Here is a 19,609-nt window from a genome sequence, read left to right as displayed (position 1 = left end):
TCTTCTTGCTGGGATGATTGAGTTGAAAGATGTTAATCAGCAAAATCTGCCTTATATGCCTTCAGGGAAGGTTTCCAAAGCAGCAGTTGTGTTGCTGATGGGTCTTCTGGGAATGGTTTATCTACTAATATATAAATTTGAAAAAAATATAAGGGACACAAACGAAAACAAAAAGTAAGGGAAGATAAAAAGAAAAATAGAGAGAGAAAGAGAAAATTTGGGAACCTTTTGTTTTCTTCATTAAGACAATTAAATATATTACAAATAAAGAGAGAGAATTTCGGAACCTTTTGTTTTCTTCATTAAAATAATTAAATGCATTACGAATAAAACCTCTTGGTTTTAAATGCCCAAAACTTGTTCATTCTTTATAACGCCACGTGTCGCAATTATATGCACTCTCTAAAACATGGGTTCAGGACACGTGTCGTAATTCTAAGCACTTTCTACGTCAAAACTCGACTTTTATATATATATATATATGATATATATGATGATTAGCTATTAAAGTTCATATTTAATAGCTAATTTTAAATAAGATAAACAGATATCTTAAATCGAAAGGACCTTGATTTTCTTTTCACGTGCTTATGACTATTGAACACACTTTTTTTTATTTTATTTTTCTATATAAACGGAAACGGACAACTTAAGAAAAGAGAAAGAGGTACATTGGTCCCACTAATGAATAAGTTTCGTTTATACATGTTGAATAGTAAAAAACAAACAAACAAATATTTCTTGTGATGGATGACCGAAAGGAAGGAAGAATCAAGAAAGGCACTTCAATGGCGAATCTCAGACTCGGTATCCAAATGCTTGTGGCGTTCATTAAAGTACGATCCCATTGCGTCAAAACATTTGACATTTCTCTACATTCCAGCCAACCACCTTCCCAGAAAGTCAACATCGACGAGCCCACAAGCCCAATCAGAGGATTTAAAATTATTTTCTCTGAAAATAGATAGAACTACATTAAATTTATATACCGAGATCGTTCCATAGTTGCTGACGATTCTATGTTTGATCATATATTTCCATTATTTTTATCCACTGGGGGTGAAAAAGATGGCTCTCATCTGCATCAACCACAAATTCGTGAGTGGCCGTGACGGAGTCATGCTGAGAAAGACAGCACCCTCCCCAAGGTACTAAATTTCAAACTTAATATTTAACCCTAGTGTAGTGTAAGCTTCGATCATTCTAATACAATTTCAACTATTCAATGATCTCCCTACTAAGTACCAAGGATTTCTCCCTTTTTCTTTCCTGTCAACCTTAATTTCCATGGTTTGCTCGCAGTTTGGTTGGTTTGCATGATTTGCTCGTAGTTGGAGTTTTTTTATGCTCTACATGATTTGAATTCTTTGATCATTCATTTTATTTACAAATTGTTATAAGCTAGTATTTGTTTTTCTTCAGATCAATTGGGTTGCTTTGGAATTCAATTCTGTAAATTCTGATAGTTATTTCCTGTTATCAGGTCGAGTACTCGGATACCAGAACAATTCCCAGTGTTGGGTACTCGGAAAACTTTGAGACTTCTGATGTTCTTTGCGTTATTGGGATGTATCAGTCAAGAGCTTGGATGTATGGAGTATTTATTGTTTCATGGTTGTGCTGGTGGTCTTCACTACCTATCCTAGCACAGCCTTCCGTTACCCACCCTAGAGAAGGTGATTTTGATTCAGTTTGCCCTCTTTTTAATTATTTTTTGATGATTCACAAGCTTCTTTTGGCAACCATATTCTCGAGGGGATGCTTGTTTAGGGGTCACACGCAGCACACGGAGACCTGTTTTATTTATTCATGAATCCTATAACAAGTGGTTTTGTAGTAAATTCAAATATTCACTTCCCTCTACTGGGATGTTCATGATGGTTAACATTTGTATTATTTTGCAGTAACGGCATTGCAAGCCATTCAGAGAAGTTTGATAGACCCCAATAATAATCTGACTAATTGGAATCAGGGAGATCCATGTACGTCAAATTGGACAGGGGTTGTGTGCTTCAATACGCCATCAGATGATGGACATCTACATGTTGAACGATTGTATGATTTTACCCTTTGGTGATTTTTATTTCTATTGGGTAGCACAATCAGCATGAATAATGTTGCACACTTCCTTTAATTTATAATAATTTTTCTTTCTTTATGTTTTAGAGCAATGCTATTTAGTAGACTCACACATGACTGCCATATAGTTAGCCGTTAGCGGTTAGTAACGGTTAATAACTGCCCACTTGTATAGTCCTGAGAGTTTACTAAATAGCATTTTTCTATGTTTTTTGTACCCTTGCATGATGATATGTATAGTGAAGTGCGTTAGCCCCTTAAGCTGTAGTCTAATAAGAACAATAAATAGCCGAATAGTCTGTTACACAATCTTATGGTATATCTGGTTTCTGTATTCCACTTCTAAACGGCTCATATTAGTTGTGCTAGGGAACAGACTTCCTTTATTCTGTATTCATTTAAGATTAAAAACAATGGTGCCTATATTCATTTCATTAGGATAAGGTCCATCAGCCACATGTTTCTGAATTTCGCTAGAGAAGACCACCAACATGTCTTAAATCAATAGAAAACATATATATTTGTGATCTTTTCTTGTGTCCAGAAAATTAATTTGTAATGCTTTATCATATAATTTATTGCCTACAGCCTCAATCATCATCTCATGCCTAGCATTATATAAGATTTATGCTAGTCCATAGTTCAGATATAAGACTATGAAACTTTAATAAAACTTGGGTATCAATCGCATGTGGGCGCTTCCATGAAGAACTCACATTAGGTGCTTTAATAATTTTCCTATGGACCTCTTTTCTGCAGGGAACTACTAAAAATGAATTTGTCAGGAATTTTATCACCAGAGCTTGGCCGCTTATCGTATATGAAAATATTGTAAGGAAAAGCATACCTGAAAGCTACTTTTTGTGCTGCCAACATCTTTATCTGAATTGAAGTTTTTGGATCACTATTTCCTCAATCTTTTGAAAGATTGTTATTCTCCACCCCACATTGGCATTTGGTTTACTCATCCCACTGATATGTTTTTCTTTTTACTCCATTAAAGGGATTTTATGTGGAACAACATAAGTGGGAGTATACCAAAGGAGATAGGCAATATTTTGTCTTTGGAACTCTTGTAAGTTGATCAGCTCTTTTTCCTGGATAGGTTTGCTACTCAGTATTGTTATCACATGAGATATCATTATGAAGTACAAATATGCTACTACTTCATGCATTTTCATTCAAACTTTTGATTTCTAAATAATGTAAGAGACTAATTTGCTTTATATGTTTGGTAGCGTTCTGAATACTTGGTTTTTTAATATGATATGCCCATGTTTTCAGGCTTTTGAATGGAAACCAATTAACAGGTCCCTTACCTGAAGAGCTCGGTTCCCTCTCAAACTTGGACAGAATACAAATTGACGAGAATCGCATATCAGGATCGATACCGATATCATTTTCAAACTTGAACAAAGCGAAGCACTTGTGAGTGTTTTTTCCGATGCTATATTCTCTAAAATCAGTTCTAAGATTACTAATGCTACTATTTCTCTTTCTTTTTTTTTTTCTTTTTTTTTTTTTTTTTTTTTTCTTTTGCCCCTTGTGAGCAGTCACATGAACAACAATTCAATTAGTGGGCAAATTCCGCCTGAACTATCTAAATTACCAAGACTTGTTCACTTGTAAGTTGATAATTGGTCATATTCATACTTTATAATGAGTTATCTGTCAGTACAATCTGTGAATCAGTGATCATCCTCAATTCTGCACCTACAGCCTTGTTGATAATAACAACTTATCAGGGTACCTTCCACCAGAGTTCTCCAAAATGCCAAATTTACAGATACTGTATGTGTTCTTTCCTATAACCTAAATACATATATGTTTATCACATAAATACTGTTACCTTTATAGTCTTTTTTCTTAGCTTCTCAACTTGAACTAGGTTATGATTTCTAAATTTTACTTGAGTACTTTTTTGTCAACTTTCTTAATGCGTTCAGTATCTTTGTTTTGCAGTCAACTTGATAATAATCACTTTGATGGGACTACAATTCCCTCTTCTTACAGCAACATGTCTAAATTGCTGAAGTTGTAAGTGAATATTATTATCCTCTGTTTGTAACTAGGAATTTCAAAAGTATAGGAAGAGCAGGGCGCCAGCCTTGATGTGTGAGGCAGAGGTCCTTATTTATTTTATGGGGAAACTTCACTTAACCCTCCTGAACTTTCATCGCTTTTGCAATCACTCTCCTAATGTTCAAAAACATTCAATTTAGTGTATCAAACTTCTAAAAAGTTTGCAATGTCACCCCTCATTTAGGATTTTCTATTAAATCCTAACAGAGGCCTTGAAAATTCCCAAAACACCCTTGTTATATATATATATATATATATTTTACAAGGGTACAAAGGTCGTTTAACCCCTTTGCCGTTGATTTAACCCCAAACCCTAATGGGAATGGTGACATTGCAAACTTTTTAAAGTTTGATACACTAAATATGAGATTTTTTCAATTTCAGGGGGGCGATTGCAAAATAGATGTTCAAAGGAGTTAAGTGAAGTTTTCCCTATTTTTATTTATTTTTGGCCAAATGATAGAGGTGGCTCTTTTTTTTTTTTCTTCGTTCTAAACTGCAAAACTTGAACAAAGTGGAAAATACTAGCAAAATGAAAATAATATAAGAAAGGCCGAATGGTACTTTGCTGGTACGAATACATAAATGACTCAAAAACATTGATTAAAAAGGAATAGAAATGAGAATGTTACTTAACTTAGGCGTGGAGGTTATTAAGCCAACTAAGGTGGCATGGAGGCATTTCACTTCATTTTTTAAACGTCACGTTCACTTCTACATTGCACAAGTTAATATTCTCTATGATTTATTCTTTGCTGTTTGATATTTTATGTCAGCATAACCTATGCGATTTGTACAGAAGTTATATTATCTTAAGAGTAATGCTAGAAACCACATTTTTATCCCATAATACTGATATGGTTATCGCAACCAACCTTAGAATTATTTTTTAACAAGGATTGATCTAAAAGCTGGTTGGTATTGCCATGTTAGCATTATGGAATAAAAATGTGGTTTCTAACATTACTCTTATCTTACATAGCTATCACAAACCTTTCATGTTCTTTGAAGCTTTTCTGGCAAGATGGCAACCAAGAAGCATGCATGTTCACATGTTCATGTCAAGATTTATAGTATTTTTGTTTTGGTTGTCTTGTTCCAGGAGCCTTAGGAACTGCAACTTGCATGGACCTATTCCTGATTTGAGCCAAATACCAAACCTTTTATATCTGTAAGTAGCTTTGTTTTGTTTTCCTTGTCATGTCATTGTATGATAATGAAGTATAAGCTTTTAAATTAGAAAAATAAATGCACCAGGATAAATAAAATTTTCTTTTACATTGTCAAAGACATCTCAGTTAGCTACTTGTACTTGGATTATATATTACTTTATATAAATTCCAGAGATCTCAGTTCAAATCGGCTAAACGAATCCATACCTCCAAATTGGCCTTTTAAGAATATCACAACCATGTAAGATTCTCCATCTTTCAAAGACATGTCCTATGCATCTTTATCGTTTTGGTTTAAATTTAATTTCCGGATACTACAAAATATTTTCAAACGTTTCTTTCAGTTTTCAAAGATAATTTACACCAACAATTACCTTTACTTCAAAAATCTTTTATTTGAACAATATGATCAGCGATTTATCCAACAACAATCTCATTGGAACGGTTCCTCCCAACTTTTCGGGTCTTCCTCATCTTCAGAAACTGTGAGTAGGCTCCCACTTGCTCTTTCATCATTTTGTGTTTACTTATTTGGTTCAATGTTATTGTAAATCATTTCATGTTTATCTCAAGTTGAGTTCCACTTATCTCAACTATTAGATTTTTAAGTTACTAGTTAATATCAGCCAATAAATTAAACTGTTAATAAAATAAATGGCTTTATTTGGTAAATTATTCCCCATGGCAGGTCAATTGCGAACAATGCATTGAGTGGTTCAGTTCCATCCACCATTTGGCTAAGTAGGACTTTGAACGAAATGGAAAGCCTTAAAGTGTAAGACCTGAACGAAAATGTCACTGTTCCGTTGGTTAAACTGTCTTTATCTGGTAGTGTGAGTGTGCGTGTGTGCTTTCACACTTCCAAGCATCTTGTTCCTGTACTGGTACAAGATAAGTTGATTCCTTTCTTTCTGATTGCAGCGTGCTCTTTGTAAAAGTCAAAGTTATAACCTCTTGTGTTAACTTAAGAGGTTTGCAAGGATCTCATACCAGATTATTTAAGTGATTTTGTGGATCTTTGATATTACAGGGAGTTGCAGAATAACAAGCTTTCCGATATTACAGGCAGCACTATTGTACCTCCAAATGTGACTGTCTGGTTTGCTTCTATACTGCTTCCCAATTTGTTTCATATGAACTTTATGTATAATGAAATGCATCTTCAAATTAATATGACTTCTTGGCAAAAGAGTATGGATGTGATCCTTTTAGTTTTAATCATGAGGTGTAACAGTCGCAGCACATTGATATAATGATCATCTCACCCATTTGATTGTTTACTTTCAGGCTTCAAGGGAATCCCTTATGCTCAACTACCAACCTAGTCCAGCTTTGTAGATCTGAAAGTGAGGATGAAAATAACAGTCAGAGTTCAACAAATACCACTTCTAATTCTCCATATCAAGGGTGTCCACCCCCTTGTGAATATATCCCTACAGCTCCTGTACCTTGTATCTGTGCTGCCCCTCTGCTTGTTGGATACCGGTTGAAAAGTCCTGGATTCATAGATTTTCCTCCCTACAGATATGACTTTGAGCACTTCTTAACATCTACTCTTGAGTTATATCATTATCAGCTGCACATTTATTCCTTTGCATGGGAAGGACCTCGACTCAGAATGTACCTGAAAATATTTCCTGTATATGATGTTAACAAGAATTCTCATATCTTCAATGGGAGTGAGGTTCGGCGAATTATGAGCATGTTCATATCATGGAATATTTCTGATCCTGACGTAATTGGACCTTATGAAGTTCTGAGCTTCACTGACGTTTATAATGATGGTTTGTCTCAAAACCCTTATTTGATATATTTTGTGAGTGAGCTATGTTGAGGTTGGAATTAATGCTTGTTTACCATTTGAAGAATGTGCAACTTTTTCTCTAATTTATTTGGCCTGTACCTCCAAATCCTTTATACTTAAAAGATAATCTTAGGCATGTGGCATCATTCTCAATTTTTTTGTGGTGGTGCATACTTGTGTTTGTGTTCATATAAAGCCTGCCTAATCTTCTCACTTTGAGTAACATGTGGTGTGTGTTTGTGAGCGGCACATTTAAGTGGAGGTAGCCCCCCTTTTGCTTCCAAATCTTGTTGAAGATAGGCCTGATTTTTAGGCAGTTCAATGCTTTCATCATACTGAGAGCTATGTTAAGTGGTTTGACAGATTTGGTTGCACTAATGTGATCCAGCACATACGTGAATAACTGCAGCGCTCAGTTCAACATGATTCTATGTGTGACGTCTTACATTGCTTGGGTGTGAAAAATGTGATGTATTTATATGGAATATGCTCTCTCTAAATGGTATAAGGCCTTTTAGAGTAAACCCAATAATAAAATCGTGCGGGCTTGGCCCAAAGCGGATAATATCATACCACTTGGAGCAGGGGTGTTACAAGTGGTATCAAAGCTATCTAGTAATGCTAGGTCATGTGTTATTGGAGCACTGCATGATGTGGCTCTGACGAAGACGTCAGGAATTTAAGAGGGGGAGTTTGTAACACCCATGTCCCATATTGGGAAGATGAAAAGAATCCCACATAGAGTGGGTGGTTTATAAAGATAGTCATGAGTGCTAAGTCCCACATTGCCTAATTACTAGGTGAAACTGGGCTTTATAATGCATTTTAGGAAAGTTCCAAATTGACTAGTCATTTTGGAGTAATAGCACAGATGTGGCTAAAGCTTTTTCGTGAGTCATTACAAGTGGTATCAAAGCCACCTAGTAACACTAAGTCATGTGGTACTACTGGAGCACTGCATGACGTGGTCTTGACGAGGATGTCAGAAATTTAAGATGAGGAGTTTGTAACACCTCGGTCCCATATTGGGAAGTCAAGTTCAGAGGAGCTAAAAAGGGACAATATTGTGTGTCATTGGGGTGGGGGTGTTACATTATGTTTACTGGATAATTAAGTCGTGTTCTATATTGACCAAGAAGGCAGCTTTAAGTTCACACCATATGTCACTCTATCATCCGTTTATATAGATGGTTTGTCTCGAAACCTTATCTGATGTAGTTTGCGACAGAGCTTTGTTGAAGTTAGAATTAATGCTTATTTACCAGTTGAAGAATCTACAACTTTTATCTCTAATTTTTTTACTGTATACCTTGAAATCCTTTATACTTGATACATAAACTTAGGCATGTGGCATTATTCTCTGTTATTGTGGTGTGCATACTGGTGTTTGTGTGTGTATAAAGCTTGCCTTTTCTTGTCACCCTGAGTAACAAGTGGCATGTGTCTGTGCATGGAACATTTAAACGGAGTTAGCCTTTTCTTGTGTTGCCAAATAATTGTTGAAGATAGGGTTGATCTAGGAAGTTCAGTGATGCTATGTTAAGTGGTATAACAGATACAGTTGCACTACCATGATCCAGCTCACAAGTGAATGACCGCAATGCTCAGTTCAAGATGATTTTTAATTTTCTGGAATATTAAGTTGTGTTTTATATTGACCAAGAAGGCAACTTCAAATTCAAACCATATGGCACTTATGACTTGATCCTGCACATAGATGAACTATGCCTCAGTTATATCTTGCTTTCTTGCATGTATTCATATATGAGATGGATATTGTTGATTGTTTTGATTTTATGTATGCTCATACTTTTCAATAATGTCACAGTGGTTGCCAAATCTCCTGGGTCTACTTTAAGTAAAGGTGCATTGGCTGGCATAATATTGGGGACCATTGCAGGTGCAGTTACATTGTCTGCAATTGTTTCTCTTCTGATACTGAGAAAGCATACTAGGAAGTACCATGCGATTTCGAAAAGACGTCGTTGTGAGTATCTTATGTTTATGATTTTAAGACATTTAGAGAGATGTGTCATGATTTTTCACGGTGCTTGTAATTGTTTCTATTCTATATTCTGATTAGGCCTGTTGATCGGGACAAGCTCAGCCCGAGGTACACAGGCCTCAAGTGGCCCCAAATGGTCAATATCTCAGCCCTATCTGAGCTAATGCTGTTGGCTAGTTTCAGCCAAGTATGACAGGCCTGTGCATGAAAACGTCATTGAAAGATGAGAAAGTTCAATGAAAAGTTCCATAAGACTTGGGTTGCATATTAGCACAACCCATCTCTAAGTTGAAGAACAACCAGTTATCCACTATGTTAACATTGTTGACTTATAGGATGCTATATATATGCATATATATGCACACACATATAAAATAAAATATTCTGATAATCTATACATATATATTAGAAGTATTTGAACTAGGCTAAATTCAACTGACTTGAGCACATATTGAGCTCATTTTAAACCTAAATTCAGCCTACAATCTCTGAACAAGCTCAGCCATCCAAATCGTAAGTGAAGCTTGGCCAAATGTCTTCTGGGCTTCAAGCTCTCTCAGCTAATTGAGTGTCTTGATCATGATATCGCTATAGATTTTAATGTTTTAGTTTTTAGTTATTGGTCAACGTTAAATTACCATTTGTCCAAAAGCTTAAATAGATAGGAATAGGTAAATTTAATCATTTAATCAACACTTTAACATTCTCTCTCACGTATGAGCTCAAACTCTCTTTTAATAGGTGATGCCTAACACGTGAAATATTTAATTTAACTGAGGGTGATTTGACAGAGTCAAGGTTCAGTTCTAGGACCTTTGGCTCTAATAGCATGTTAAATCACCATTTGTCCCAAAAGCTTAAACTAATAGGAAGAGGTAAATTTAATAATTTAATCAACATTTTAACAGTCAAAAACAAAAGATGTCTGAATGCTTTATATTATTTTGTACAATGATTAAGCGCTTCTACCTGAAATATCTCAAAATTTGGAAGTATGAATGGGAAGATAGACAGCATAATGGCATTGCTTATTTTTAAAAACATACGCACATCATCTTTATATGTAACATTTATCACTATGCCTTTCATTATTAACATTGGACCTAATATGCAGTGTCTAGGGCCTCAATGAAAATTGATGGTGTGAAAGATTTCACTTATGGAGAAATGGCTCTTGCTACAAACAATTTTAACATCTCCACTCAGGTTGGCCAAGGAGGGTATGGAAAGGTTTATAAAGGCATTCTGGCTGATGGTACAGTTGTGGCTATAAAACGTGCACAAGAGGGATCCTTACAAGGTGAAAAGGAGTTCTTAACAGAGATAGAACTGTTGTCAAGGTTACATCATCGAAACCTAGTGTCTTTGATTGGATATTGTGATGAAGAAGGTGAACAGGTGCTTTTTCTTATCCTAATTCAATATATGGAAAAGGAAAATAAATAGAAGATTGGATTATTCATCAATCTTATTGCTTAATAGATGAAGAGATGGTTCCTATCAACTTAGGAAGTTGCTTCCATAAAGACCAAAGATTATGAATGCTGTAAGAGCAAGAAAATTGCAGATGTAATACCACATATGTATATCTGCTTTGAATAATAGCGAGCAATAGAAGAAATCAAACTCAATCTAAAGACATTACATATGAGGCGTAGATTGGTTTATTAATAATGAAAAAGCATATAGTTCTTCATAAATTAAGGATTATTTGATTCTAAAATTGCATAAAAACTTAAATGCCTCCTTTCACAATGAACTTGGGAGAATACAGTTCTTTTTTTTTTTTTTTTTTTAATTTATTGTTATGAGCAGTACTTTTCTCCTGCAAAATAATTTGACTTTCATGCCAAGGATCTGTTTTTCTTGCTCTTTTATTGCCGACTTTTATCTTGAAAATTTTGCTTGAGAAAAGCTTCATGTGAGTAACGTTGTGCGTGCAGATGTTGGTTTATGAGTTTATGCCAAATGGTACTCTAAGGGATCAGCTTTCTGGTACACCTTCTACTAATCCTTTAAGTTTTTCCTTTTATTGATCTCACTGTAGATTTTTTTTCTGAGTGTTCTTCATTGCTTATGAATGCAAATAAAAAACTGTGATCTATACTTTTCAACAGTACACTTCCTTCCCCAATTTCTACATTCCTTTCTAATGAGTGTACTGGTGATTTATGTATGCAATAATACAGCCAAGTCTAAAGAACCTATGAGTTTTGATATGAGATTGGGAATTTCCCTGGGATCAGCTAAGGGCATCCTCTACTTACATACAGAAGCTAATCCTCCGATATTTCATCGAGATATCAAGGCTAGCAACATATTATTGGACTCTAACTATACGGCAAAAGTTGCTGATTTTGGACTTTCACGACTTGCCCCAGTTCCTATTGAAGGGGTTGTGCCTGCTCATGTGTCAACTGTTGTGAAGGGGACTCCTGTAAGACTCTTATACCTGATATTGCCTACAAGAATATATATATATATACAATTTTTTTTTCTTTCGATTTTTAAAATAAAAGAAATGAAACTCGGACTCCATGAAATGGACCTAACAGTATGTTGTAGGAGATGCAAGTAACTGATGTAATTCTTTATGTTAACCTTGCAGGGTTACCTAGATCCGGAATACTTCTTAACTCATCAATTGACCGACAAAAGTGATGTTTATAGTCTTGGTGTTGTATTTCTAGAACTCCTCACTGGGATGCAACCAATCTCACATGGCAAAAACATTGTTAGAGAGGTAAAACCTCATGGACCTGTTTGCCTTGAATTCAGCAGGAGCTCGCCTCCCATTAAGATGAGCCAAAATAGGAACTCTTTGCATGCAGCCAATATCTTTATAACATTTTAAGATCACTTTGTCATATTATTCATATATTCTTTATACATTGGCTGAAATTTTGTCATCCATTTCAGGTTAATGTTGCGCATCAATCTGGTATGATCTTTGGGATTATTGATGGGCGAATGGGTTCTTATCCTTTTGACTGTGTGGTGAAATTCTTGAGTTTGGCCCTCAAGTGTTGCCAAGATGAGACAGATGCACGGCCTTCAATGGCGGAGGTGGTCCGAGAACTTGAAAATATATGGGTTATGATGCCCGATTCTGACATCAGAAAGGCAGATCCCATGGTCGCCGATGTTGTAAAGGATATGACTCCGCCATCATCATCCTCCAATGTGAAGCATCCTTATGTGTCGATGGATTTATCAGGCAGCAACCTTGATAGTGGAGTTGTCCCAACCGTCACGCCTAGATAGAAACACATTCGGCTATAATTGGTTGATTTTGTTGTTTCCTGGAAACTTTGAACTGAGAAATTTTTCCTTATGATCTTGGTTTATGATTTTGTGTATAATCTCTCACTCTCATTTGTTACGCTTTTTTTTTGTGTAGCCTTTATAGTTATAACAGTAGATTATGACAGTCTTGCTATAAAAATTAAGATTGTACTTTAAAGTAGACGGGAATTATTGATTTGATAGCGTTGCTTGTTATTGGTTTCCTTATAGGTGTCAGCCTTGGGAGTTAGGATCATCGCTGGCCAAATTTGGTTATCGATTTAGAGTAGTATTATTTCACATCGCCGATATGACAGTCTCAATCAATCAATCATTGGATCAGTTATCGTAAAAAATGAGTAATGCTACAATGCATATGTGACAATTCTAATTAACTCTTAGATCAATCTTTGTTAAAAAAAAAAAAAAAAAAAAAAATAATAATCAATGGTTGGATGGGATTGCCATGTAAACATTTTGGAATACTTGTGGAATAAAAATATGGTATATAACATTTCTGTAAAAAATCATCTCTCTTTTGAATTATTTGAATATTTATCTTTCGACACTTCAAAAAGTTATTCATACATTGGATGAGTAGTGCTCAAGACTAACTGATCTTTTTAGAGTAATAGTGAATAGCTAGTGCATTTTTTTTGGTTATAAATAATATCAAAATAACCTAATAATACCATGTAATGCTCCGCTAGCACTTTTGTGGGATATGTTACATGCATGTCTATTTTCAATTTCTAATGAGAAGCTAATAATGAGAGAACCATTATTATGAGAGTGCTTATAATATACCTCCATCTTACTAGGAGTAATGTTATATACTACACCTCCATCTCATTGATTAATATGACAATGCTTATCAGTTCTTAGAACAACCTTGTTACAAAAGAAAAAAAAAAAGAATAAAATGTTACATACCACTAAAATATCACACAAAACTAACATGACAATGTATAATAACCATTGAATATTTAAAAAAACAAAAAAACAAAATGGTTTACTCATGGCTATAGCCTATAAAATAAAATATTTGTGAAATGTTTGTCTAGCATACAACATTATTAAAAAGAAAAAAAAGAGTGACATTAACCCAATAAAATGGGAATAAAGTACATGTCATTTCTCTTTCCCGCACAGGAAGTTGAATATATATATTTACTAAATGGCAATCTTTTTTGATTACTATGCATTTGCCTACAACCAACAACACGAAGGGGAAGAAACAAGATCCAGCACTAGGACTAGGTCTAGCAAAGGATTATGGATGGATAACGTGGAAGACTTTGATTATATTTATGGATAATCAATAATGTCGTGTGAGAAGGAATACGTACGGCTGTTGAGACTTGCATGTACTTCATCTCTCCGTTGCTGGAGATTCTTCTTTTCAATCTTTTCTTGTGGTGTGGGTAATTCGGCCAATTAGCTACTAATTCCCACATTGACGATGAAGGCTGGATTTAAGACTATCTGATGAGTTGATGCGACAACTCTCTATCTCTAATTAAACACGGATTTAATATAAAATTAGCTATTAAAGTTCATATTTAATAGCTAATTTTAAATAAGATAAACAGATATCCTAAATCGAAAGGACCTTGATTTTCTTTTCACGTGCTTATGACTATTGAACACACTTTTTTTTTTTTTTAATTTTTTTTTTCTATATAAACGGAAACGGACAACTTAAGAATAGAGAAAGAGGTACATTGGTCCCACTTATGAATAAGTTTCGTTTATACATGTTGAGTATCATATGTCTATGATTTTTGGATGTTTAGATAGATATTTCATGATTTTTCATTATGCCTATAGTTGTGTCTATTGTACATCCTGATTAGGCCTGTCAATCAGGCTGGCTGATGCTTGTCCAAGATCACCCCGAGGTAGAAAGGCTCAGCCTGGCCCAAAATTGTCACTTTCTTATCCCTACCTCAGCTAACTTTGTTGGGAAAGTTTCCGCCAAGTTTGATTGGCTGTTAGCGGAAAAATTATTAAGAGATGAGAAAATTCAATGAAAAGAGTTGCATATTAACTCAAACCATCTCTAAGTTGAAGAACAACCATTTAACCAATATCTTAACAATCGGTTGACTTCAAAGCTTAAAAAAATATTTTTTAAAAGAATCCGTGTTAATCAGCTTCAATCTCAGCCTGTAACATGCTTAAGGATTTTTTTTTTGTGCGCGTTGTCATCATGCCTGTATTTAGATTTGTACTTGAAATATCAGAAATTTTGGAATTGTGAATAGAAATATAGATGCATAATTGTTTCGATTATTTTAAATCCAATGGGCACGGCCTTTTTATATGGAGCGTCTATCATTATGCTTTAATTATTAACATTGAACCTGTATTTAATATACAGCATCCAAGGCTTTCATGAAAATTGATGGTGTGAAGGCTTTCACTTATAGAGAAATGGCTATGGCTACAGAAAAATTTAACAGCTCCACTGAGATTGGCCAAGGAGGGTATGGAAAGGTTTATAAAGGCATTCTAGCTGATGGTACAGTTGTTGCCATAAAACGTGCACAAGAGGGATCCTTACAGGGTGAAAAGGAGTTCTTAACAGAGATAGAACTGTTGTCAAGGTTACATCACAGAAACCTCGTGTCTTTAATTGGATATTGTGATGAAGGCGGTGAACAGGTGCTTTTTCTTATCCTAACTGAATATATGTGAAAATAAAATAAATACAAGGCTGGATTATCTATCAATCTTGTTGCTGAATCCATGAGGACATGCTCAGGGGAAAGAAAAAAAAAAAAAAATGCATGAGGAGACGACTCCTATTAACTTAGGAAATTGCTGCGGTAAAAACCAGAGATAATGAGAGCTATAATAGAAAAAAAATGAAAGATTTAAAACCACATATATAGCTGCTTTTGAATAACTGCGAACAATAGAAAAAATCATACCCAATCTAGAGACGTTACATATGAGGTGCAGGTTTGTTTGTTAATAATGAAAAAGCATATGGTTCTTCTTAAGTTGAGGATTGTTTGATAAAAAAAAAAGATAAAAAAAAGAAGCATAAACATCTCCTTTCAATGAACTTGGGAGAATACATTTCTTCCTTCTCTTTTCCATGAGTAGTATTTTTTTCTCCTGCAATATTGTTAGGCTTTCGAGATAAGGCCTAGTTTTTCTGGGTCTTTGTTGCTGAATATTTGTTTGAACTTTTGCTTTGGAAAACCTTCAAGTGAGTATTGTTGTGCATGCAGATGTTGGTCTATGAGTATATGTCAAATGGTACTCTATGGGATCACCTTTCTGGTACACCTTATATTCGAGCTTTAAGTTTTCCTTTTATTGATCTCACTAATATTTTTTTTTCCAAGTGTTCGTCATTGAGTGAAAAAATTGTAGTCTAATTTGCAACAGTACAGTTTCTCTCTCTCTCTCTCTCTCTCCACCCCCCTTCCTGTTTTTTTTTTTTCTTTTTTCTCTTCAAGGAGCTAAACAAAATAATTTTTCTTTTCAAATTCTATATTACGTTCTAATGAGCTTATTGGTGGTTCACCTATGTAATAATACAGCCAAGTGTAAAGCACCTCTTAGTTTTTCTATGAGATTAAGAATTGCCCTGGGATCAGCTAAGGGCATCCTCTACCTACATATAGAAGCTAACCCTCCAATATTTCACCGAGATATCAAGGCCAGCAACATATTATTGGACTCTAAGTATACTGCAAAAGTTGCCGATTTTGGACTTTCGCGACTTGCCCCAATTCCAGATATTGAAGGGACTGAGCCTGCTCATATATCCACACTTGTGAAGGGGACACCGGTAAGACTCTTATAGTTGATGTTTACCTAAAATAATTATAAACTTCACGAATTTCAATTTAAAGTTTATATTTGTATTTTTTATATTTTAAAAGTAAGAAAAAGAAAACTCAAAACTGAATGAAATAGACTTATAAAATGTCGTAAGAGATATTATTGATGTCTATTTCTTTATCCTCTCATTCTTTGTATTTACTTTGCAGGGTTACCTAGATCCGGAGTACTTCTTAACTAATAAACTCACAAACAAAAGTGATGTTTATAGTCTTGGTGTTGTATTTCTAGAACTTTTAACTGGGATGCGGCCAATCACACGTGGCAAAAACATTGTTAGAGAGGTAAAACTTTATAGAACTGTTTAGATTCAATTTATTTATTTTTTTGGGCATGGGGAGGCAATATATCAATGAGCTGGTTGGAATAGAAATACTTCAAGTAACGAATTTTACATTGTTGTTCAAGAATAATGAAAACAACTTTTAGTCTCTCTCTCTCTTCTGCCGGCCATATGTCATTTTAGACTATGCATTAATAGTCGAGAGATCTCCTCAAGTTTCAGTTATAATTTCAATAAATTAGTGCAGACAATTAATGATATCTTTATAATTTTCAACACTACTCTTGACTCAAGAGACCTCTTACGTATTAGATTCAAGTAAAAGCATACTTTGCAATTAAAAAAGTGTCCCCATTAAGTCGAGCCAAAGTTGGAACTCCTTGCGTACAGTTAGTATTTATTTATCTTTTATAAATTTAAGATCCTTTTTGTATTATTTTATTTCTTTAGGTACACTGGCTGAAATATTATCCAGCAAAGTAGTCTCCTGTAATTTGTTATAGTTTTCATCCATTTCAGGTTAATGCCGCTTATCAATCTGGTATGATCTTTTTGGTTGTTGATGAGGGAATGGGATCTTGTCCTTCTGAATGTTTGGTGATATTTGCAACTTTGGCCCTCAAGTGTTGCGAAAATGAGACAGATGCACGACCTTCAATGGTAGAGGTGGTCCGAGAACTTGAACGTATATGGCTTCTAATGCCTGAGTCCAACATCGGAATAGCAGACCCCATTGCTGCTGAAAAAGTAAAAGTAGTCACTCCACCATCATCATCCTCTACACTGAAGAATTCTGATATGTGGGCAGATGCATCTGTATCTGGGAGCAACCTTGTTAGTGGAGACATTTCAGACATCACGCCTAGATAGAAAACATTTTCATTGTCAACTTGGTTTTTGATTTTGTTTGTAGTCTTCTCCGTCTTTGTTTTGGAAAAGTTATAGTTAGAACAGTAGATGGTATGATAATGTTGCTATATAAACTGACATTGTAAAGTAAACAGAGTTATTGATAGTGAAGTACAATTAATAGGATATATAATTTACTGCTAATAAGTTTGTGGAGTATACGTTGTCTGATTTGACACAAAAGGGTGCTGAAAATCCTAAAAAAGCTACGAGTCTGGCAAAAAAGATTTGGTTGAAGCTCTTTAGTTTTGAAATTTGGCTTCATATACACATTGGAAATGGTTGCTGGTGATTCTTTTTAACAATGCAATCTTGTTGTGAAGGGATATACGCATTTGCTTAGGGATGCTTGCCTCAAATAGTCAGGATCATCACTAGCCAACACCAATTCTAGATCTAGGTCTTTTGAATTCTCCACCTGAGGGACAGGGGTTTTGGTTGTTAATGCTTTCTAGAGGGTTTTTTTTTTTTTTTTTTTTTTTTTTTTTTTTTTTTTTGTTCTTTCTGAAAATGTGTTCTGATATAACATAAAGGTAAAAATAATTTTTAAGTGTTTTGTATTTTGGATTGTTTGTTAATATTTTTGTTTTGAAAAGAGGCAAAAAAACAAAAGGTTGAATGTCCTAACTTATAAGGCTCCACTGAAAAGATCTTCTACGATCCGAAAAATTAATATTTTTAAGTTTCTATATGTAATAAAACTTTAGGAGAATGCGATCATCTTTTTTGCAAAGCAATTCATCAAGTTCACCTTTTACCTGATTTTTCATTTCTCATATGGAGCTCATAATGAAAAAAATTCTTATACTCTGAACATAAGTTTAACAAATTTTGTATACGACCCCATGTTTGGGAATGATTAGGAATTTAATAAATTTTTCAAGATTCTCATGTTTGGTTTATTAGGAATTATTTATCATTTTCAAAGTATCTTCATTATTTCTCTATTCAAGTGTATAAGTTTGTTTGATTCAAAAGCACCCTACATCCAACTCTCCAAGTCCTTATCTATTCCATTTCATATTTTTCTTTATTTTCTTTATTTTATTCTTTTGGTAGTTGAAATGTTTATTTTTATGGCTAGCCATTCCTTTCCCATTAATTAATTATTTTTCTTTTTAGTTAGAGTGAATGTTAAATCTGAAATTGTCATTCATTACTCATAAATAGGAAAATATTACTTAAGACTTGAGCAGTACATAAACACTTGAATTCATCATGTCTGATAGGAAAGAGAAATGCTATGGTTTTTCTTAGTGTTTTTTTTTTTAATTTTTTTTATTTTTTATTTTTTTGTGTTCTTATGATCCTACGTGAATATTATTTTTTAAATAAATTATAAGGGCCAATGGGATAAGTTTTTTTTCTACTTAAATTTAGGAAAAAAAAAAGTCTTGGATCAGCTATAGTGCAAGACTCTATACTATTAATTGGGAAAGCATTCTATTATATTTTGTTCAATTCCAAGACAATTAGATTTGTCAGTATTTTCACATAGATCGTAGAGTCTGTTTGCCGTTCGGTAAAGGCATTTGACATTTTAAATGTAGTAAAAATTGATTAATGTGAAAAACGTAAGAATGTTTAATATGAAAAAGTGAAAATTTTGTTTTATAATGATTTTTTAAAATTAAATAGTAATAAAAATTGATTGATGTGATATAAAAAATAAGAATGATTGAAAGTTGAATTTTATTGAAGATTAGTATTGGGCCATTCTTGGCCTTTTGCCGAACAGAGTCAAAAGATCGACGGAAGCCCACCCGTCGTTTTAGTGTCCTGTATAATCAATCACCTACATGCATTTATATTGCATATTCAATAATACAATAAACACGGGGAGAGAGAGAGAGAGAGAAGCACCTTTTCGAGAGTCAAAAAGAGGGAATTCAGTGAAATGAAAGCCGTAGATGTTCTTATCAGTTGGAGAGGGAGAGAGAAGCGTGTGGTGGAAGCTGATTCATAATCGGAACGTCGTTTTGCAATTGAAGCTGATTCCCACAGCGCGTGTTGGTGAAGGCTGAAGAAGACGCGCCAAGGAGGGAGAGTTTGACTTTTTTGGTCTTTTATTGATGAGACTCAACAGCCATGGCAGAAGATGGCGAAAAAAATAAATTCCCGAAAAGAAG

The 19,609-nt window shown here is 34.4% G+C and overlaps 1 protein-coding gene across 4 annotated transcripts; it reads left to right on the top strand.

Annotated features, from left to right (window-relative positions):
* The first annotated feature begins 982 nt into the window (after positions 1-982).
* On the top strand, positions 983-17,621 carry LOC132163201 (putative LRR receptor-like serine/threonine-protein kinase At1g06840). 4 transcript variants are annotated; one of them, XM_088519387.1, is made up of 21 exons: positions 1,045-1,148; positions 1,484-1,676; positions 1,905-2,055; positions 2,839-2,910; positions 3,083-3,154; positions 3,364-3,507; positions 3,633-3,704; positions 3,799-3,870; positions 4,042-4,116; positions 5,264-5,332; positions 5,506-5,574; positions 5,747-5,818; positions 6,022-6,108; positions 6,364-6,432; positions 6,621-7,117; positions 8,966-9,124; positions 10,257-10,540; positions 11,086-11,137; positions 11,332-11,579; positions 11,751-11,885; positions 12,062-12,541. In XM_088519387.1, exons 2-21 carry the CDS (start codon positions 1,568-1,570, stop codon positions 12,404-12,406), a joined length of 2,853 nt encoding a protein of 950 aa, XP_088375513.1. In that variant the 5' UTR covers positions 1,045-1,148; positions 1,484-1,567; the 3' UTR covers positions 12,407-12,541. The 4 variants fall into 4 exon arrangements, with proteins under 4 accessions (XP_088375515.1, XP_088375513.1, XP_088375514.1 ...); XM_088519389.1 differs by lacking the exons at positions 8,966-9,124; positions 10,257-10,540; positions 11,086-11,137; ... (1 more) ...; positions 11,751-11,885; positions 12,062-12,541 and adding exons at positions 14,811-15,094; positions 15,670-15,721; positions 15,985-16,235; positions 16,438-16,572; positions 17,091-17,621 and having other exon boundaries at positions 983-1,148; XM_088519388.1 differs by lacking the exon at positions 2,839-2,910 and having other exon boundaries at positions 1,046-1,148; positions 12,062-12,540.
* Positions 17,622-19,609: the final 1,988 nt, after the last annotated feature.

This window comes from Corylus avellana, chromosome 9 (genome assembly GCF_965113065.1).
Source record: "Corylus avellana chromosome 9, dhCorAvel1.hap1.2, whole genome shotgun sequence".
NCBI lineage: Eukaryota > Viridiplantae > Streptophyta > Magnoliopsida > Fagales > Betulaceae > Corylus > Corylus avellana.
The sequence above is the reverse complement of the archived record's forward strand: the minus strand, read 5'-3'. Positions and strand labels throughout refer to the sequence as shown.